The 23,080-nt window shown below is 37.9% G+C and overlaps 2 protein-coding genes across 8 annotated transcripts in view; one reads left to right on the top strand and one right to left on the bottom strand.

The window, feature by feature from the left end:
• Positions 1-12,431, top strand: part of LOC131985037 (neuroplastin-like) — a 30,318-nt gene extending 17,887 nt beyond the window's left edge. For 2 of the 3 annotated variants that reach the window (XM_059350060.1, XM_059350077.1), the window contains 7 exons: positions 1,675-1,855; positions 2,937-3,031; positions 6,164-6,297; positions 6,464-6,737; positions 12,071-12,092; positions 12,204-12,277; positions 12,370-12,431. In XM_059350060.1, coding sequence (XP_059206043.1) covers positions 1,675-1,855; positions 2,937-3,031; positions 6,164-6,297; positions 6,464-6,737; positions 12,071-12,092; positions 12,204-12,264 — 767 coding nt within the window. In that variant the 3' untranslated portion in view covers positions 12,265-12,277; positions 12,370-12,431. The remainder of the gene's footprint in view (positions 1-1,674; positions 1,856-2,936; positions 3,032-6,163; positions 6,298-6,463; positions 6,738-12,070; positions 12,093-12,203; positions 12,278-12,369) is intronic. The other variant, XM_059350068.1, reaches the window with a different exon arrangement.
• The window catches only part of rec114 (REC114 meiotic recombination protein), a 43,593-nt gene extending 20,554 nt beyond the window's left edge, over positions 1-23,039 (bottom strand). Inside the window, exons 1-6 of one of the 5 annotated variants that reach the window (XM_059350098.1) lie at positions 22,760-23,039; positions 19,245-19,334; positions 15,851-15,934; positions 15,267-15,440; positions 14,128-14,205; positions 13,701-13,900 (exon numbers count right to left, since the gene is read on the bottom strand). In XM_059350098.1, the coding sequence (XP_059206081.1) occupies positions 13,736-13,900; positions 14,128-14,205; positions 15,267-15,440; positions 15,851-15,934; positions 19,245-19,334; positions 22,760-22,843 (675 nt within the window). In that variant the 5' untranslated portion in view covers positions 22,844-23,039 and the 3' untranslated portion in view covers positions 13,701-13,735. Of the gene's footprint in view, positions 1-12,895; positions 13,901-14,127; positions 14,206-15,266; positions 15,441-15,850; positions 15,935-19,244; positions 19,335-22,759 lie in introns of those variants that run through there. The other 4 variants (XM_059350113.1, XM_059350089.1, XM_059350116.1 and 1 more) reach the window with 4 other exon arrangements.
• Positions 23,040-23,080: the final 41 nt, after the last annotated feature.

The following is a 23,080-nucleotide window of genomic DNA, read 5'->3' on the forward strand; positions in this document are numbered from 1 at the left end:
TTTGCCTTTTAAAACAGTAATAATGAAACCTGAAGTTTTGCTGTTTGTACTGCAAAGTAACACAAACGTGTGTTGTTCTGAATTAGAATGAATAAAATGTAGGGAAAATTGCATATACTTATGAGGAATAAGTGGTTCAAACCATTTAGCTCAACCACGTGCTTAGAGGCCCACTTCTCTCTGTGTGCCAGCTGAGTTACTGGGACATCTCTCTGGCGGTGCACTTTTTGTATCGTAATGTGCTACAAAATGATTTGTAGCCGGCCTTGCCTTTCACAATGATATAATGCTCCCCTAAACATGGACCTTGTCAAGGTGATTACTATGTCTTAGCTATTTAATATTTGGGTAAAATTGAACTGAATGAACACTTGACATTTAAAAACCGGTACTTTAATAAAGTATCATTATATCTGTCAGTGACTTGGATACATGATCAATCTAAATGCAGAACTGTATCATAGTACCAGCCAGAGGAAAGATGGGATCATGTTTCACTACATCTTGACTCATATAGAGCAATATATTAAATTTAGTTACATTCTGATATGATGATACATTATCCAACAGTTACCACATTTTAAGTTGTGACAAGGTGTCCTACAAACAACCTTCAGGTGAAATTGCCTGTGGACCACTGTGCCGTGTTTGCTAAATGTTAATTTATGTACCTCATGTTGTGTGTGTATGCATGTCTCGAAGATACTATTAATAGCACATGTGATTCTGCCTGGCGTGGGAGAGAGAGAGAGATGTAAGGGGGGGAGGGAAGAGATACCCCTTCAGCTATTGACTATACAGAATTGCAAGAAGGTGCCATGAATGCTAATAGAAGACACTTGCAGGTCTCAGTAGCCCTTCTTCCCCCTCTCCTCCCCTTTTGCCTTGCTAGTGGCCTTGCAGCAGCAGCCAGTAGTAGGATTATGATGCTTCTCCTCTCTGCTCCTCCCCTCGGGGGCTCCATCGTTGCCATGGTTGGCCCGCCCTAGAGGAGGAGGAGGAGGAGGAGGAGGAGGAGGAGGGACAGGGCAGAGGAGGCTTCCTGCTCACTACTCAAGGCAGAGCAAAGGGCACCTCGCTCTCAGATGACACCTCCTGCTTCCCTGAACGTCCTTGAGAAATGGACCCCGGTATTGTTTAGTAACCAGTGTACTTCAGAGGGTGAAGTAATGTAGGTAGTCATTCAGCAGTAATGTAAAATGTCAAAGGACTATTCAGTGTTGTCTTTAGCCCAGATCTTCAAGTAAATGGCTTTATTTGATCCCCTATATTCTGATGACATTTAAACGTAAGGTTATGGCAGGCCACATTTAAGAGCCACTCCAGTTTTATCTGTTAAACATTAAAATGACTGCAGTTATCAGCTAGTGTATTTTCTGTCAAATATCCTCCTAGGGACTGTACCGTTAGAGTATTCCTAAAATCATTTATACAATCACGACTTGTTTACTCTAAAGATAAATGGTGGATACAAGGCATTACAGCTGTTTCGTGTACCTATTATGTCTTTTGTTTATTTGTTGTGTGCACTTTTGTCTTCACATCATAGACACCCTCCTACACAGATCGTATAAAAACAGCATACAGCCTACAGCTACTACAGCATGGGAGGAAGCATTAAACCAGCGTTGAGCCCCACTTCTGTGATAAGGTTTGACTGTCTCTGTCTTTCAGAACCAAAGATAAATGCCTCTGATCACACCATCCTGTCAATGGACACCCCTGCCAAACCCCCACCAGTTACCCTGCAGTGTAACCTCACAACGGCCCACACTCCCCACAAGGAAAGCTTCTGGGTAAAGAATGGAAAAGAAATCGCAAACACACGGACGGAGCAGAGGAACACAGCATACAGGTGACAAACAGCTTTGCCTCTATGTAGTAAGTAGGGCATATTCTGGGAGAGAGGTAACTGCAGGGAATAGATGCTCCCAGCAATTAAATGTGAATACGAATTTATCTACAATTTATCTAAATGTTTCACGTAAGATGTAAGTGGGTATGCAAGCTGGGGTTATCTTGCATGGTAACATCTGAGGCTCAAACGGTGGGGGTCTGTAGAGCAGGACCATGCTGAGACAAAAGCAGTACACTGATTGACTTCACTTCAGAATAGAAGTGTTGCCCACATTCTCAGAAATAGTAACTCAGTATGCCTCAGTATTTTGTTGTTAATGTGTCAGAGCACAGTGTTGCAGATCTGTTGTGGTTAAGATGCATGTTTTGCACGTTTCTGTAGACATGGGAGAAACAAAAACCCACAGAAGATCCAGACAACTGCAAGTAGTTACTGAGGCAATTAATAAGCACACTTGTCTCTCCATTTTAATGGAAAATGCTTTGCTCGAGGGTTGACTTCTTTATCATATAAAGTTGTTAATAGCCTATCTCCAGACTGCCATTGATCTCAATCAATGCTGAGGTAATTCTGGGCATTCTCCCGTATTTGATTTTCCAAACAAATGTGCAAAACTGCCTGAAGCAAAATATTGAACCATACCTATGCATTTAATTACAAAAAAGCGACCAATACCCTAAAGTAAAGACTAGTTGTTGGTTCCTGCTGTCACACAGCATAACCATTGAAGCACAAAGCTACTGTTGCCCCCATAGACATACCACAGACTCTCCCTAGCCACAAGATAAGACCAATTGGTCACTTCCTTGTCACATTACATCAGGGATACTCTGTAGATTACAGCTAAAATGCCCGTGGTGCCCTTCCCTGCAGAATCCAAAGCTGTTGTTCCGTAATTTAACAGCATAATGCTAACATTTTGTCTCCCACGGTATTGTAAGCCCCCTCAAGCTTTCAGTGCTGTAGTCCAAACTAATTATTCGAGTTAAACTGAAATTAGTTGACTTTATTTACTTCAGTTTATGTGACTGGTCCATTAAAATGATGGAGTAACTTAGTGTTTTGTATTTTGTCATAGAATCGCTAAACCACGGGCAGATGATTCTGGGGAATACATGTGTGTTTACACATTTGAGATGGCACCGAATGCAAATGCTACAATTGAAGTAAAAGGTAAGATTTCTCTGTCACCTATTAACACCTGAACTATTGCCTCATTGCATGCGCCACACATTATCACTTGTGTAAAAAAAATGTGGGACAACTGCTTTAGCCTATGATGTGTTTATATTCTGAATAAGCCCTGGCTTTAGTCATCTGTGGCTTTCTACCGAGAAATTGAGAGAAAAAGGTGTCCAAAAAAAAAGTGAACCACCCAAAGCTGTGTGAAGACGGTCTCTGTTGACAAAGATGTTTGAAATAATCCAGTGCAGTGGTGATGACAAGGGACAATCCTAAGGCTGTTGTCACTCTTGGCTTCCACTAAGACAACAGTCTAGCAAAATGGACAGGCACTGCACATGCTCACTGAAACCTGCAAACATAAAGCCCACGAGGAGTGATCCTTAACAGCAGTTATACATGTTTGAAAACTGATGTTTTAAGGTTTGTATATTACTCCTATTATCATAGAAATAATGGATTAATTAGAGAATGTATGTCATACCAAAAGACTCTAACCAATGAACTACTGTCTTGGTTTCATTCAAGCTGACAGCAAAGCCATCAACTTGAATAAAGAATCTTCTCTGAAAAAGGGCAAGTGAAACCCTGTTCAAGAGAAGCTTGCCTGTGTGTAGTGCTTAAGCCAATTTGCTGTGGCATGGCTATGGTGCATACTGAGCATGCCCTGCCTCTTATTCCGCGGCTGTCTTAAAGCGATGCCTGATTGCGTAACATGGGTGATGACCGTGTGTGTTCTGCTTTCACTGGATTGTGAGATGATGGGACTCATCGCCATTCAAACTGAAGTGTCCTAGCCATCACTAGGCTGCAGGCCTGTGACTGTTGAGGCTTGCTATGTGTCCCCTGAAGGGAAAAAGTCAGTCTTTTAACTAAACTGATGATGCATGCCCTTTAAATAGGCCTGCATTCTATGTCTAAAAAATATTAAACTGAATGTTTGGAGGTTAAGAGTATGTGCTAATGCTGGATCCAAACAAAGCATTTTCTTCAGTTCTTAAATGCTCTTGTGATTTTCTAGAGGTGTTTGAGATCTTTTGTGACCCAGGTAGCAAGCCCACTGTTATGCCAGCCAGCTTTGCACTGCGCTTCTGGCAGCAGTTCACTGAGATCCCTCGCCTACAGTGTCCTTGGCACACTCATCCTTGCAGGACTCAGCTCAGAGGCAACAGATGGAGGGTTCTGTGATGTTGTAGGATTAAGGCTCTGAATCCGGTCCCAGCCATCTCTGTGGCAGCAGTGGAGTTTATTGTCTGTGATACTAAGCTTACCACAGATACATATTTGGTACCTTATATGTCTCTAATTTTTAAGTAAACGTTAAGCCCATTTTTCTATAAAAAATTTTAACATGCGTAGTGATGGTTTAAAATTTTCCACAATAAAACGCAGATTGATTTATCAAATTTATACAATTATTCACACATTCCCCCCCAAAAATTAAGATATGTATGAAGGATTTAATTAAATGGTTCTTTAACATCTGATGTTGTCTTAATCAGCTTTCTTCTATTCTTTCTGACAGCTTTGACCTTGCTCCTCGTCACACACCGTTCTCGCATTCCTACGTCACTTTACCTCTGTCACGCACAGATTAATAATCACAGCAATAGTAGTCAGCAGTGTGAAATGGAAGTTTCTGCCTGGTTTAGCGCCACTCTGAGGGCTGTCTCTGTGCTGTCTGTCACTGACATAATACAGTCAGGATAAGGCACAAATGAGCTTGGCCACTCCCCTGCTCAGGGAGCACGTGTGCACCATAATTAGAGTGGGGTGATGTCACCAAAGAGCTCAGACCCCTCCTGCTCCATTATCCATGCGCAGCTGAAAAATGCTCACTCCAGGCCTCTCTCTTATCCTGCTTAATTGCATGGAAGGAATTATTGTAATTTTCAGGATTAGTGGGAAAAGCAGGAACAGTTATCTTCCTGATGCTGTGCAGTTCTCACCTTTGGGAGGGACTGGGTTCTATTGATGGACCAGTTTGGCTTGGCATCTGTTGCAGGGCTTAATGACATATGCCGAAATGTATTAAATTCATAACCTTTGTGTTGCATTTTTATCATCAGTGTATTCATTAATTAGTGACAATTTACACCATTTTACTTTGGCTCAAAATCTCTTTTGTCAAATTCACTGTGGGATTATTGTGAATGGGAACATCTGGAAACTCATATCACACTGATCCACCTCTTCCCTGACCTCATTATGAATTGTATTAAAATGCCTTTATCTCTTCCAGAGTGATATTCCCCATTGCTGGGGTTTGGTGGTGGGGGTATACGTGCGAACAAAATATAACTGCAATGAAATAACTGCAGTACTGCACAGCTGAAACTATACTTTTTATTAAGAGTTGTAGTCCACCCCTGCTTCCAGGCAAGCCTCTATTCTACTTGACTCAAATTAGTTTTACAAATAAGGTTTCTTTCATTCATCTACTGATGCACTGAAAGGCATACTGTGTTATTTTCACTAGATTCAAGGCAAATCCGGTATCTACTACTAAAAAAATATTAATGTTATTACTGTATGCCTTAAAAAAATCCTCATTATACAGGAAGAGGCAAAGTATTTTTGTAAGCATTCATCAGCTACAGCCCCTATGAGGTTTTGACTCCTTGATCAATACCCTTGTATCATGTGTTGGCTTGTCTTTTTTTAGAAAGAATAAAAAAACCCTATGAGTATGAGTCAAGTGGAAAAGAAGATACCCTTGAAATGTTTGTAACATGAAAAAACACAAATTCAGCAATGACTGTGTGAGATACTGTGAAGTTAATATAAAGTAATGGAATACGTTAAACTAACTGATGCAATGTGATGCATATGGTTTTTGAAAATAAATGACAAGAGCCCACTAACTATGCTTCTTCTTGACTGTAATAGCTTGAAATTAAAATGAGCCACTTCAGTGTATCAACCCGCTATAGAGAATCTTAATTACACTCCTCTCTCTGACATAGACATCTGAATAACACAAATTATTACTGTAGCCAGATCAGCCAATCATGCTTTCCTTATTCATGCCATCTGGTAGGAGTTAAAACGTGCCTTTGAATGTCTTCCTTCTGCCAACTCAGCTAATGATGATGACTTTATTTATTTATTTTACCTTTCCAGCTAAACCTGATATCACTGGCCACAAGCGAAGTGAAAATAAAAACGAGGGAGAAAATGCAACACTTTACTGCAAGTCTGTTGGTTATCCACATCCCAACTGGACATGGCGTAAAATGGACGGAACATCCTCAACGGTATGTGTACATTTATACAGTGTGTGTGTGTGTGTGTGTGTGTGTGTGTCTATATATGTATATGATGTCTGGATATGTGTATAGGTACCACAGGAGACACAATAGAGGGCATACTATATGATATTTTCAATGTAATCAACTTTGAGAAATGGTAATTGTGTTCCAGGACATTGACAACTCCACTGGACGCTTTTTCATCACCATCAGAGACAACTACACAGAGCTCAATGTTCTAAACCTGGATATAAACAGTGATCCTGGAATATACCAATGTAATGCCACTAACGTGATTGGAAACACTGCTGAGACCACTATACTACGGGTACGCAGCCACCTTGCACCGCTTTGGCCTTTCCTGGGTGTGCTCGCGGAAATCATAATCCTTGTAGTCATCATCGTTGTGTATGAGAAACGCAAGAGGCCAGACGACATTATTGATGGTAAGAAAACATTTTCTGTGTTACGAGCAGTGGGCACTAATAAACAAATAATGAAAATAGATATGACATTATTATTTTCAAATTACAACACTGCAGTTTGACACCTTTAAAGTGTTTTAATGTATACTTTTAATACATACATACCTACATAGTGTAAATACTGCCCTGAAACTGAGACTGAAGGCCTTTACACACTGTGGGCGTTTTCCCCCAATGTGATCAATTCACAAATCGTATATATATTTTTTTTCCCTTTTTGTCATGAGTACTTTTACAGAGAATGTAAATATTATATGAGGAAAAGGTGACTTTTTTTCAGGAATGAGATCTGGTCTTTAAGTTTTCGCAATGTGAATAAAGGCATCACCTATTCATGTTGTGAGGAACGGACATATTCAAAACTTACAGCACAGTGTAGCCAAAAACATCGAAGCTTCATATGCCGAATCAAGACAAACCAGATCCACTCCTACTGTTCTTCACTTTCACAATAAAAGCCCTAGGCATACACCCTGCATAACTGTTTTCCAGAGGGAACTTAAATTTAAAAGTAAACTCAATAAAATAGTTTACAGTAGCCAGCGCTGTACAAAAACTGGCATCAGACAGCCTGCCAGACACTGCTCTGGGTGAAAAAGATCCTTGTAGTTGGTCCTCTGCCTGTAAAAATCTATTCAGACCTTTTATTGAACAAGTGTTGCAACTGTCCTCAAATTTGCATCAGAGCTGATCCAAAGTTTTGATGAAATATCCCCAGGCAAGTATTTTGCATTTTGTGTCTTTTATTTGTCACGCCCCCAGTGTGTAATGGCCGTAGCCCTTTATAGGGCCCTCATGGAAACAGTTGGAAATTGATAATTTCAACCCTAAAGTGTTATTGGATGATATTACAAGACTTTTACTATTGTGACTTTTTTTTTTTAATGTTTAATTTTTTGTTGCAAATCTAGGTCAATTTAGCTATTATTATTATCCTGATAGGTCAGATGCCATGGTGTCACTATCTGTGACGTGGCCTGATCTTCGCTGATTATCTGGGAGAAATCTATGTGGTTCTACGACCTCACAGAGAGCCGGATGACCCCATTTTTGATGTCAGCTAAAGTTACCAAATAAGATTCTTTGCCTGATAAAGGGTTAAGACTTGGTTTTATTTATGGTACATCATCAAATGTTTGCTTTGGATTGCTGTAGAAGAAATTTCGGCAAGTACAGGAATTTACGCAATAACATCCTTTTTCAAAAGGACCATTGCTATAAGGTCACATGCCATCAAAAGAGAAGTGTATCAGATCTTAGGTACAGAGATGTCTACAGACGCAAGAACCACAAGATTCCAACTGCTCTCAGAACATATCTGTAGTGGCCAACTGACTATCAAAGGAGTTGCTTGCCTCTGGAATTGGTGTGGCAAGAGAATAACACTGTTACGTATAAGCCACATACTGTATGCATTAAAATAGGACCTTTATAAATGCATACATAGGGCTTACAGGTAACCTTACCAAGAGATAACTCTTTGTGTGTGCTAATGGCAATGGTAATAGCGTTCATTAAAATGTGGGGTTATCAGCCTGTAGCTATAAAACATATCAGTAAGACTATATAACTTAATTGGTTACTATTCTTTCCCCCCTCCACCTTCTTTCCAAATGGCAACATAATCTAAACGGGTGGTAAGTGAGAAATCCTGCATGGTTTCGGAGATTTCTTTTTTTTTTTTTTTTTGTCAATTTCTATGTTTTTACGAGCCTACAGTCCATCCAAAACATTGTGATCTTTCCTAAGATATTAACATTTTAAATTAGATGTATGTTTATATAAGTTATGGTGAAATGAACACTTGCCTTCATTCATTTGCCATTTCATTAGGTGGAACCCATAAAGTCCGACATTTTTCCACAGGTGCCAGTCAAATGTTTGGAGATAGATTAAATTGTGAATATTCATATGACCAAAGAGCTATACTCTAACCATGTTACAAAACAATGAAAAGCCCAAACCTTCAGGCTTGGGAGTCGCAGATAAAGTTACCCACTTTGACTATGTTAGCAAAAAAGTTCAATTGTACATTGACATATTCAAATTCAAACTACTTGCATGTCTTAATCCAGTTTAATAGTTATTAAATTAACTGTGTTCCCTGCTTGTTGAATTCCCCCCTTTAAATTTTCTGACAACATATAATATATAACGGCATATAATAAAACAAGAATATTAACACTCTCAAATGATTTTCATATTTTTTGGGAATGAGTCAGTCAAGCAGACACAGTGTAGATGTGCATTTGCATCTAGTCTAGCAAATATTAAGACTGTAAACCACACATAAAGCTTCCTTATACTAATAGGATCACTCTGAAATGGTCTTTGCTTCAGTAACAATATCTACTGTTATGCATACTTAAATATTTAATCCTTTAATACAGGATGACCCTTGTTTTTAATGTAACCTATAGAATAAAAGGAAACCCTGTGCTCTATTAAGGCTAATTAAGTTACAGCATTAGAAAGCTACTTGACTTTTAAGAGTACAAAAACAAACATAAAAAACCCCTCAAGGGCCCCATCGCAATTCACAAATTGAGGTTACACCTAAGCATCTGCAGAGTTTGAGTCTGAACATTAAGCCTGAATATCTGATGGCCAAAAAAATGCTATACTAAACATTGGAATGAAAAATAACCAAGAAATAATTAATTCTGAATCTATTTACTCATTCCTTGTTAATTCTGCTAAAAAACAAAAACAATTTATGCATTTATTTCAACTTATATTTTTGTTTTGTCTAGTATCCCCTGCATAAGACCAGATTTTCCATTTAACAAAAGAAATGGCCTGTGCTTTAGGAGGCAGACAAAATCACATGATAAGAATGTGACAAGATGAAAATGTCTAGAAAGCCCAAGGGCGTTTCCAGTCACCACAGGTTCTGTCTGACCTCTACTGTGGCTTTGTCTTCTTTTCATTTTAAAACCTGAACACTAGCAAAATACAAAACCACAACCACTAATATGAATCACTCCAACTGGGCAACAGTTGTACTCCACACTCTAATACAGACTAAAGAAATGGAGCTTCAGGGTACATTCTACTTTTCATTCACTTACCATGGGAGCCATCGAAAATTGCAATCATAGTTCAAACAAAATAAGATTTACTCAGTAAAATGTGTAAGGAATATTAAGTAGACAAGCCTGTTTTAGGCTTCAGTGTCTAAAGTGTTCATAGGATTTGATGCTATTTCTCTATTTGTCCTCCTCTTAACTCTGCATGTACGCTTTACCCACTTCAGGCAGTCACACAGTGAGGCTTTAGGTGACAGACTAAATATGCATTAATCAGTTGATGGGGTTAAAAAAATGTTTGTTGATGGTTCTCAATCCACATACTAACCATTTAATCAGTATAAACATCAGCCGCAATTTAAATACATTAACTACTGTTTAAAATTATTTATTTTCTGTTATACTGAGTATCAGATATAGCAAACTGCATCTATAATCATCATGGCTCTTTATTCAACTAACTATTTATTTGTATTAAAATAGTTTTATTACTTAAACAACAAAAAAATGCTTTTCTACAATACTTTAAATACATGCACACACCCAGACCACACAGCTTAGGTAAGCACTGCGCATGGCCTCTAGTTTGGTTTCATCTACCGGAAAAATGAAGCGATTAAGGTGGATTATATTTGCCATGTTTATGCCATTCAAATCAGGAATGAGGACTCCCTGCTCATGATGCACAGCCTCTCTGAAATCTCCTTTTAGCATCCCGTTTTCCCAGAGGTTTTGGCCCCTGTCTGTGTGCATTATGAATTCTGGTCTCTTGATGGCCAAGGGCTCTGAGGCAGAGGCTGACATTTCTATCCTGTGTTTCAAAAGCAGCTGCTAAAATTACAGATTTTGCTGTGTGATGATTTGCTAAATATCACTTTATGTAATAAGGCAAATTTCAAGCTACCAAAACTTGCGCCCACACACTGTATGTTTTGTAGTTATATAAAAAAGCTAACTAGAACCAATGCAATCAGACTTTGCACTGCACTGCATTTATTATCAACGTTCCACTATCAATGTCACACAGTAAAAATCTGTTATTTGTTATGTGCTTGCAAAGCCATTATAGTAAACATAGCTTTTGTGGTGTACACGAGGTGTGAAAATGGTGGGATATGCCGACAGATGTTCCTCCTCCAAGTGATCACAGAATCATGTTTTTTTTGTCAAACATAATGACTGCCATAATCTGCTCCATATTAATACCATGGAATGCTGCTAATGCTGCTTATATCAGACTTACAACTGCATGGAAAATATCTCACTGTGACTGGTTACTTACCTGTTGACACATTTCCATCTGTATGTCAAACACAAGGCTGTTTCTGAACTAACTGCACTCACTCAATACTACAACATTCACTATTATTCACCAGTTTATCTTCCTGTTTTGCACTGATGTATGGTGAACTTGGTTTTGGTCCGACTGAGAAAATGATGCCTCAAAAATGTGTATTTTTTGTATTAATTTTATGTTGATAATCTAAATGGAATTAGCGCAGAAAAGAGAGATATTAACCATCGTGTGCTGCAGGCAATTGATGCTGGCTTGGCTTTTTCTGCCAAGTCAGTCACAATGTCACACCCATGTGCTCGGCTCTTACAGAAACACTATGAAATTGCTGAGTGTAATTAAAAGATGGCTTTAAGTGAGCCATCTGTAACCCTCCTACACATATGCTCAGTCTGAAATGAACAGGAACCCCATGAGATTCAGATAGCATGTGAGGTTATGTTTAGATGCTTGGCGTTAAAGATGTTGTTATTTAAGAAGCCATAAACAGTTTTTTTTTTCCACATTTCAGCTCTTCTACTGGAAATATGTCACAGCCTTTAGCAGATTTTAGCGTTTAAATGCAAGAAGCTATTAATTATTTGTATGCTTTCCTTCTGAGGCTGTTTATCAAACACAAAGCTTGTGCAAATAAAGCTGTTCAGCAGCTGACTCCCATGACTGTGATGTCAGAGCTTCCCACCAGTGCACGACTCCGCCACACCAGTATTTAAGTATTCAAAGCAATCTGTGCTTTCAGCTACAACGTCCCACAATATTTATGTTCACGATTTGGGATTTGGTTATTTATCTCTTGCAAATTTCAGGTTTCTCGAAGTTGATTTTCACACCAAATAAAGGAAAAATGTCAATAAAAAAGTATGTTTTATTTGCTGCAACTGTGCTGAAACATGCAACATGGATATTTTGCTTTTATCTTTATCTCATATTTGACTTCTGTGTTCTGTTTCTGCTCTCTTTCCGTGTCAAAGACGATGAACCAGTCGGACAAATGTAAGTCAATAAATATTCTTATTGCTACAAATAGAATGCATACAGAAATACTGGCTACTTTGAATTGCTGTTACCTGTAGGTCACTAAATCACAACTCCTTTCCTCCCTAGGAAAACAAATTCAACAAACAACCACAAGGACAAAAACATCCGCCAGAGGAATACAAAATAAGCAATTTACTCAAGTAAGACACTGTTGTAGGGGATGGGGGCTAAATATAGAACTCTCTGTGAGGATTATCCATAGTCACGCCTTCTCTTGATTTTCTCTTCACAGATGAGATGGCTAAACTGCATTTTTTTGACTACATGAAGGTATCAGAGGTGGAGAGAGCTCCGGGCAGTTTTGAAAAAAAAGCATATCTTGTCTCATTTTATGAGAAACAATATCAGCATAACACTGGCAACAAAAAGAACATAATGGCTGTCTTAAGCATGCCTTATTCAGTCTTACGTGGAGATTTCGGGATGACGAATAATGACGAAAACCACCACAAAGGTGTACACATTTTTAATGTGCTGTTGATGTCTCCTTTATTAATTTTATCATATCCTCAAATGAGGTGATCCCTTTTGTATTACATATCATGTACAATGCATGCAAGATAATTACGCAATAGGATACTCAGAATAGATATTTTCTGTTGTTATCCCTCGTGTGGCTTTTTTTGCATCTAAAATGACCTATGTTTTTTATGGAGTCATCCTTATAATATATATACATGTATATGTATATATATATATAAATATATATAGTTAGTTTTATTCTTGAAAATTTGTACAGCATATCATGGTCATTTAAATATGTTTGATTTTGTGACAATGAGTCCACTTTTATCAGAACTTTTATTGTGAAGCAAGGGCTTCAATGACTGGCAGTATTTAAATTTAATTGAGAGTGATTACAGAAAATGACTACTGTGTGTTTAACTATCTAAACGAACATTATAAGTGTATTATTTTTTTTTCTTTCCAGAGTAACTTAGGTGTCTTGTATATGTTGAAGTATGAGTGTTCAAATGATAGGAAATCTGTAAAAAAAAAATAATATTTTTTTTATATTTCCCAATTTCATTAATTGATTTTTATTTTGTATTTTTTTTCTCTCTTTAACTGTATAGCATGGCTATAATCCTATGCAATATGTATTCTTAAATAGATATATGGAGGGCAGTTTGTTTTACTCAGTGAAGCTTTAATATTGTGGGATCACTTGGAAGCTGGCATAGCAAAATTCACTGCTGTAGCTGCATGACTCCTCTTTCAATACAATGTATAAATGTGTGTTGCAGTGCAAATGGGCCTGCATTAAGGTGGGAACAGAGGGACCAGAGTATATAGCCACGATCAAACATATGAGTGAGACCAATATTTTTTTTCTGAATAAAAAATTGAAAAATGAACCAGATTTTTTATTTTATTTTGTAAGTTCATTTAACCACCTCAATTCAATACCATTCAATTCATCCTCTTCAGGCCATATACAATAACAAGCAATATGTAACATTTAAAACAACATCAGCAGCACAGCAAGAAACACTCCACCACCACCACCACCAGGCACTGCCTACACAAACTGTATACAACGAAAAAACACATTGCACTGACTTGACCTTTCTGCCTTCAGCTGTTGTTGAGATTCTTCACTCTTGAAGCACTTTCCTCAGCTCCCTCTCCACCTTCTCCACAAATGCAGGAAAGCTGGGATCCAGCAGACAAAGGCGCACTATGGTCTCCAAGTCACCTTGTGCCAAAGAACCATGGCGATATACTTGAGGCAGAGTCACAGCAGTCTCTCCCAACATGTGCTGCGAAAGGTCCAACACATACTTCAGTAATATCAAAAAGAAAAAACAAATAACGGGGAAGCCTTTGTTGATGTTCATAATTTAAGGATTTAATTAACTGTGCCTCATGAAAATCGATGAAAACATATTGTTCCTTAGTTGAATTTAACACTATATGACAGTTGATTTGTTACACAGTGGATGTTCAGCTTAATTAGTTGTTAGCTCTCACTTTTAACAATCGCTACCTTGGTTAGACGCTTGATGGACAACGATCCTTGGACAACCTCAGGCTCAACTCCCACGGCCTTTCCCTGCCAAGTCTTCTGACACACAAAAGAAGAAAAAAGATTTGAGGAACACAGCACGACTCCACAGGCCAATCAATGGCTTCATTACTAATTGAAACATATCCAGCCCTCAAAGCCCTTTCATCTTCACTGTGAACTCCTTCAGTGTGTCTGTTCACTAAAGGTCACATTCAAACCCATGGCACAGTCCACCCCTTTATCCGGCCTTCATGGTAAATGTTGGAGGCCAGATGGCTGGACACAAGTTTTACTTAGAATTTACAACGAATTAACTAATCTGCTCTGAGTATTTTCAAGTTTGACAGTGAATAAAAGGCAGCTGCTGAACTGAAGCAGAATTTATAATAGAGAACCAATAATCTCATCCCATAATGTGTCATTCACAGAATGTGAATTTGATTTGATTGGCTTTTAATGTTTGTTTTCATTATCAACAATTTAGAACACATTTCTACAGTGGCTTCAAGGGATGCCATTTTGAGGCTTGTATTTGTAAAATAATTATATTATTGTTCTCACTCCTGTGTGTGTGTGTGTGTGTGTGTGTGTGTGTGTGTGTGTTTGGGGTGGGACACACTGTATTCTGCACTATATAATGTATTGTGATTGGCCCATGATTCATGTACAGTATATACGCTACCTCAGTCCACCTACTGTATCTGTATTGTCACCTCTAAGAATAGGACAATGTTGTAAATAGCACCATCTAGTGAAGATAATATGGCAACTGCTGATGAAGATGACCACAGCATTGCAGCATAACAGCAATAATTACTGGCAATAAAACTTCTGTTACGGCACTTTGAATTAGAGCTTTTTAAACTTTACATAATAGTGTAGGATAAATTATTTTATAGGTGCTCAGTTTCTCATTTTTACCAAACAAAGGCAGACAGAAAAAGCAGTAGCTTTTTGATAATATACAGCCACACACCAGACTCGAGTGCCATCTTTGTCATAGGCCTATTTGGGGGATTTCTATGGACTGCACATTTTAAACGTACACACACACAATCCGGGCACAAGTGCAGGTTACAAAATAGAAACTGTATTTGCTAAACTGTAAAGTTGGCAACCTGTATCGCTGGTGCAGACACCTCAGCAGGGGTTGGATTAGGAGGCACTGGGGCGTCCTCCTGCGTGGTGACAGAAATGTACCCCATCAGCTTTTCCACAGCACTTGAACACTCTTTTATGGCCTCTTCCCTGCTACTTCCGTCAAACTGCATCCTCATCATGCGGCTCTCTCCCTGCCACAAATACATTCAAAATCTGTATTTGTCAATCTGCACTGTGCCAATGAAAACACTGTGGTTTGTTTGTTGCTTTTGTTAAGCCAACATCTCATCAAGTAAAAAAAAAAGGTTTGCTATACAAGGTGACTTACAAATGTAATGTTCTTGGCAACTCATGTCTGAACATTAAATTTTCCAAATTATCTGGGTCATAAATTCAGTGTGACCTTACATCACAGCACCTGAACAAACCGCATAAAAAAAAGGTACTAAAATCCAAAGCTGGATACAATTAGTTTTCCTTTTTTAATTTGTTTTAGTATAATTACTGTAATCATCTTGATCTTGCAGAGGAATTAAGGTCCAAGGACAGACCTTGAGAAAATACTTCACATTGTGGGATTGCAATGTATCTCACGACTCACCTTCACAGTAAATCGAAACATTAGGTTATCAGATTTCTGGTGCACTTTGAGAAAATCGGATCCATGGACCAAAGGGATTGTATCCTGAGAAACAGACAACACAGAACAAACACCTTCAGTATCCAACATCCATTCAGTTTTATCCATAGGGTAACATGGACAACACCCTATGGATAACATCATTTTTTGGTAATTTTCTAAAATGTAAAATGATATTATTTTGCACTATTCCAAGTGAAGCAGCTTGGTTTCCAGTCATACACTCATAAATACTACTAGATGAAACTAACTGACCAAGATGGTGTTATACTTCTTTAAGCTCACTAGGGGAAAAATAGTTACCTAAAACTGTCTGCAGGGGTCTCTATTTACTCAATAACCTCCGAGCCTCAGCTTTGAGGCTTATGATAAGCTTTTTCACACAGGGAATCAAACAAGCAGACGTACCATACAACAATAATATCACATATTATTATTTTGTGACCAGCCTGTTTTGTAAAATGTGCTTAGCAAATACATCTGTTTGACTTTGAGAAAAACAATGTAGGTATATCACCAGGGTTTTCCTTTGATCAATGGCACTGCTCCAGGGAATAGGTACTCAACAGCACTGCAGCACCACCATTCCACAGCCATAGCACCATCATCCTTAGTAATTTAGCAACAGTAAGGTCACCCAAGTGACCTCTTTGGTTTCAATGCAAAAAAAAAATATTGCTGAAAAAAAAGTTGCTGAAACTGTGAAAATACACATTTCACCAAAAATGTAATTAATAAAAGTATTAAAATGCAAAGCTAGATGACCATCTGCATAGTTTGCAATTACTTAGAGGAAAAATCTAACTAAATGTGTAAAAGGTAATAAATGTAGATGTTTCCATATAAGGAACGAGGGGTCACTTAATGTTTTGATGAGTACAGAAATGATTAGGGATGAAAGAAGATATCAATACACTTGAGTATCATATGTTTTGTGATACGGTATCAATTCTGAAAAGACAATAGATTTTTAAATATCTTGACTTTTAGCAGACTGATAGTTAACACTGAAAGAAGTGATATGATGTTTGGTGTTACAGGGACTGTGATCAATGCAAATGCAGATCCAGAACTGGTTTACTAGAACACTTTATGTTTTTGTTTTTTTTTACTGTAACTGTCACCATCTGTTGCATGCACAGTGAGAATGAATGCCAATACTTTGTCGGGTGACGTCTGGGAAGTCATCATGAGAACCCATATTTTAAGCACAACAACAAAAAAACGACAAATTTCAGTTGTGTTTAAAGACAATTTCAAAAGTGTCCTTCACACCTTATCATGTAACCTATAGGCCTAAGCTCTCTGTATTGAAAGTTCCTGGGCATTCACTGCACCAATCTTTAATAGAGCAGTCTATCATCCTCTGTGAAAGCTCTCTGCAGTCTGACCTGAATACCTGTCTGGCTCGGCACCCTGGCGCAGCAAGATAGCTGTGTCACCTGCCAGAAGTCCATTAATGAGACACTGAGTAGTCCCTCACATTTCTGTTGTCTGCAGGGCCGGAAGTGAACTTTTATGTCTAAAGCCACGATAACTTGTAAAAGCCCCGCATTTATGTCTTACTTTAACTATTTTCAGTGATTACTAAGGCTACGGTCAGACTGCAGCCTGAAGTGACCCAAATCCGATTTTTTTCGCCCCTATGCGACCTGCATCTGATCTTTTAATGACAGTCTGAACGACACAGATCCGATTTTTTCAAATGCGATCCAGGCCACTTGGATATGTGGTCCTAAAACCAATACATATCTGATCTTTTGACATGCGACTCCAGTCTGAACAGCCAGGTCGCATTCATCATACATAGGCTTACTGCTCGCGGCCATGTTTTCCGCTACTTCCGTAGACACTGAGCACGCTCGCTGCGTGTGACATCGCCATGTCCTCCAATGCGCATGCGGGACACTTTTGGTACGTTTAAAGTTCACACTGGAGATCACATATAAGTCTCATTTAATTGGAAATGTGAACGACCTTGCAAAAAAATCGGATTCCACAAAAAAATCCAAATTGAGCATTAAGCCCTGCTGTCTGAACGTAGCCTTAGACTCTTGCAGTGTAACACACCTATAGATAAGGGTAGAAAAATGTTGCTTGACCACATTATTTCTGGTGGTGACTTTTGTCATTTCCTGCCCAGCAACTAGTATTGGCCTACTTGGTAAATCAAGATGTACATGTCACTCTGCTGTGCCAAGGTTGGCAACAAACCAAAAGCGAACAGGACAATAAATGTCAAGTCTATGTTTCATGAGGCATATAAAATAGGAATTGAATAAAGGCATGTAAATTCATGCCCAACAAACTATTTTATCAAAATCTGAAACAACACTGAAGTGGGTTTTAGCTTTATTTGAGCCTGAACCTGAACTTTTTCCCCAGACTACTCTTTAAGTGATTTTGAACCTGTGCCCAAAAAGTTGTGAGGGACATTTGGCATGACCCAACCATAACAACCCGGTCAAATGCCATCAGATTTGAGCATAAATGTCAAGCTCTTCAGCAGAATATTTCATATGGCCTTCATCAAAGCCTTTTATCTGGATAGCAGATTTACAACCAAGAAAATATGCTAAAAGAATAGTAAACTTTTTCTTTTGCCATTTTGTGAAAGATGCATTTAAAAATGCTACTATTTATACTGTCTTTACACAAATACATAGATTTTTAATTGACTTATATTCACAGAGAAGCCATAGTAAAAACAAGGCATAAAATAAACAGAAAAGCTACCACATGATACATGTTTAAAAGAGAGCAGCAGAGCAGTCATGTTCCATCCAGGAAAGTAATTTTGCTGCGGCATTACTAATAATTATTAGAATTCATATTCAATGTTCCCTCCACATGGGGAAGGACAAGCAGTAATAACAACTGTGAAGTACTACAGATTGCCAGTGCAAGAGCATGACAATCGCAGCTGCAGCCTTAAATGATTTCAAGCAATTTCCCTATAGCATCAATTTATTTTTTTGAATTGCAGAGCTTCAAGCACAAGTACACTGCAATACCTTTGCAACATAGTGTTCATGCACTTACACTTGCTATAGTCCAGAGTCAAAATGTCACAGTGTTATGAGCTAGAATTCTGTATGTCACATCACATGAAAACCCAAAATAAAAGTTGTTTTTTTGCAAGTTCCTTCCTTTTTTCCTGAGTACAGTTCTCTAAAGGTTGTCTACAGTGAATCGTTACAACTGGAGTCAACAAGGGATCAAACTGATAGTATTAACTCACATCACAAGTTATAGAAGTCTGTAAATATATGAGGCTTAACCTTTTGGTGTTGTTTGCATATCATACGGTAAAATGCATGGAAAACAAAACAACAGAAATGGAATAACTTCTTACCAAGCTTTCCTCTCCTTGCAAGACCAGCAAGTATCCAGATTCCACAATTCTAAGGAAAATAGCAGGTTTATCGCCATTGGCCTCAAACACCTGGTGAAGAGAAGACATTGTTAGCCTGTGCAAAGTTATAGTGAGTAATTGGTTCAATCAACTCATTATCAAGCTATCTATACATTTAAGAGGTTGTTCATTAAAAACAAATGTGTGTATTTTTTCAAGTCAAAGTATTAATTCTGTTCTATGATGCGTTTTATTAGATCATGAATGTCAGGAATAATTACTTTTTATTATAAAATCAGTCATATAAATCTCTTGAACTGTATATTACACCCTGGAGTATGCCAGAGTTATGTGGGTGGAGTGTAAATACATCTAAACTCATTCTGAACGAAGACTTTGGAATGTATCCTTGATACTGTAGTGCTATTCTTAGAGTTGTTATACTGAATAATATAAGTAGACTTTAGTTTCACAGCCATCCATCCCTGTCTTCACACCGAACATACAGCTCCAGCTTGCCATCTAGAGTCAGCTGCTGTTAATGAAAAACTACAATCCCTGATGGCTCTCCACATGACATTTTCAACATTAATATAGCAGCAAATATTTGTAAAGATATTGTGGAGTAATGGCATCCTTAACAGATAATTAAGTCAGTGTTAAAATATATCAACTAGTCTATTTAAAAAAAAAAAAATTAAAGTCTCGTCTAGAATATATCAAAATTTATGTCCAAATGACCATCATAACTGACCAGAGCTCAAAGTGACGTCTTCAAATCGCTTGCTCTGCCTCAGCCACAGCTAAAAGGCCTGGAGGTATCTCAATTAGCGTTACAAGAAGCCTCTTCTTCTAAGAGAGCTTTCACACCTGTAGTTTGGTTCATTTGGTTCACCAAGGGAAAAATAATTATTCAGTGTTATCCAGTTCCTTTTCACACTGATTTTTTATAAATAAACCAAAAGGAACAAACATGAGGTTATAAAGACTAACAGCTTTTTACACCAGCCTAGATGAACAGCACTAACCGGGCCAATGCACCAGAGTTCGTTTAAACCAAAACTGTCTCTCATAGCCACAGCTTCCTCCACAGTGCTGTGTCAGGGCTGGAGAAATTCATTCTGCTATTGGGGAAAAACACTGTGGCTACTTTGAAATTCCTTAAACCAATCTCAATTGTCTCGGGCAGCGCTAAGCCCTGGATGCAGCCATAGGGTTAGCCATAGAGCATGCCTCTGCAAAATAGACAGCAGAGATAGAGGAAGGGGAGGGAAATAGCATGTGAGATAAGCTACAATCTACAGGTGTGGAGCAAAAACATGGTCGTAAATAATAAACCAAATGATGTTTGTGCATGGTTAAGTTTTGCACATGCACATGATCACTGTCAAACTAGGTCTGAATGATATGGCCAAAATCTTCAATCCCGATATACGCCATTTCATCTCTCGACAACAAGCAATTCAATAAATAAACAGTCTATATGAAACAGCTGTGCTTCTTCTACGTTGACGAGTCAAATGTCCGCTGTAAACAAGGCCTGTGCTGCTACTGATACTATCCCTTTCACATTATTTTGATGAAGCTACTGTTGTATTTTCAATCTATTTCTGGAAATCTGTTTTTGTGACTTGGAAGTGCATGTAAGTTTAAAACAGGTCTGGGAATTACTGCAGAACTGCTTCAAACAAAGGTCTTATCAGTCAACATGAATTCTCTCCAACATAAAGTGGAAAGTCTCTAAATTATTTTTACAGCTCCCTAAATGAAAGCTGTATGCAGTAAAAGCTGATTTTCTCATGTTTAACTAAACAAAGTTTTGCCACTGTTGCTTAGGCAAAGTTAGCATTTCAGGTCATCAATTTGAGCTCCAATAACATGCATGGGATGGTTTCCTATTTTTATGACACTTTCTACCAACTTGTAAAGCCAAATGGCAGCATCTTAAAATGAATCTTTGCTAACACTTACTTTGGCATTCATCATTTGGGGTAGCAAACCAGATGGATTATAATCAGAGATTTTTTCACATTCTTTTAAATGTGTAGCAGTAAAGTATTGGTTTCTATTGACAACATTTATTTGTCAACAGACTTGGTCTTTCATATCCTGCTTGCCCTGATGTGCACTGATTAACAGATTACCTTCATTTGGTATTACAAGACACCAGTAAAATGCAACATTTTTTAAAATTAAATTAAAAATTTTATAAATTTGTTATACAGTGTACACGTGTCATGTTGACCTTCAATCTTAACAATTAAAAAACAAGTTTTGATTTGTGCAATTTACTGTGCAGCAGACGGAACATTATGTTAAGAGAATTGTAGCGGATTATGGAAATACCTTCAAACAGCATTAACTTGTTAAACAATCTTCTGTGGTTCTGAAATGACACTTATGGATCATGATTTTAGAAAATTGCGAACAAATAAAACTGAGCGCTGTAATTGGAGTGTAATGACCCACATGGGAGGCACAAACTGGGGCATGTATCCTGGCAAGCAGGTTGGTCCAAAGTAAAAATCAGTTATATATATATATATATATATATATATATATATATATATATATATATATATATGAGTCAGTCTGAATTAACATGTGTGCACACAATATTTTTATAATAAGCTAATACATGGTAGCTGCCACATCATGATTAATCCTCTGGAGTCTCCGAAAGCATCAAATCATGACTTCTTCATCACATCCAGACAACAAAGCAGCGTGGAGCCCTACTGTAAATTTACCTCTAAAGTTCTGGCTGTAAACTCCATGAGGCCTGTTTCAGTTTGATGATGATAAACCAAGTAAAACTGGAAACAAGGGTCAAATATATTTAGTATAAAATGATAGAACTGGATGCAACTCTCTTATATGTTATATTTGCAACCTTTGTCACATTTGTTAATCACATTTAAAATGTCTTTATTGAGCATGATAGTGTTTTGAAAGTAAAAAAAAACTTTATTTTATGTTGGACTAAAGGACTAAAAAAGACACAAAATGACCAAAAAAAAGACAAAATGACCAAAAACAGACACAAAATGACTAAAAATGACACAAAATGACTAAAAAAGACACAAAATGACTTACAAAGACACAAAATGACTAAAAAACATACACAAAATGACCAAAATTGTTACGCTAAACACACAAGACAATCAAATACAGTCAGTATAGGTTTTCCTTTGTTTCTTTTTGGTTCAAAATGTTGATCCAGTAAGTCAGAATAAAAACTAAATTATGAGGTCATATAGGTGAGGTTGTGCTGGAAAAAAATATACCAACATGGCATTTAAACATTATTTAAGTGGTGTACACAGGCAGGATGAAAATGATTTAAAAATGGACAAAATAGCCCAAGACTCCATAGAGTTAATTGGGACGACGGTCAGCAAATGTTAGATAATGCAAACATACGAGTGCGTTAGCTTAACGCTAACAGGAAAACTAGCTAATCTTTGGTAGCTTATATGTCACCGTTCAACAACTTGTTAGTAAATGTCCGTTACCTTCCAAGGCTTTCCCTGATCAGAGCCTGGGACAAAACGCCCGTAGCGTTTTAATCTCCATGCCTGACTTGAGGCCACTTCCATGAGTTGATTGTCGATATTTTTCAGGCTAATAAACACTTGACGTGCTAACAAACAGTGTGAGTGTGAGGAGGCAAGCCAGACCGGTGATACGGATTGAATCGTGACTGTGCTATTTGGTGACTTTCAACTTTCGTCTGATTACCATTACGACCGCTGTTGTTTAAGATAGCGTCCCATATCATCACCCTGTAAAAATAATCGCCTAACTCAATTTATCAAGTTTTGCAGGAAACACAA

This window comes from Centropristis striata, chromosome 2 (genome assembly GCF_030273125.1).
Source record: "Centropristis striata isolate RG_2023a ecotype Rhode Island chromosome 2, C.striata_1.0, whole genome shotgun sequence".
NCBI classification, from domain to species: Eukaryota; Metazoa; Chordata; class Actinopteri; order Perciformes; family Serranidae; genus Centropristis; species Centropristis striata.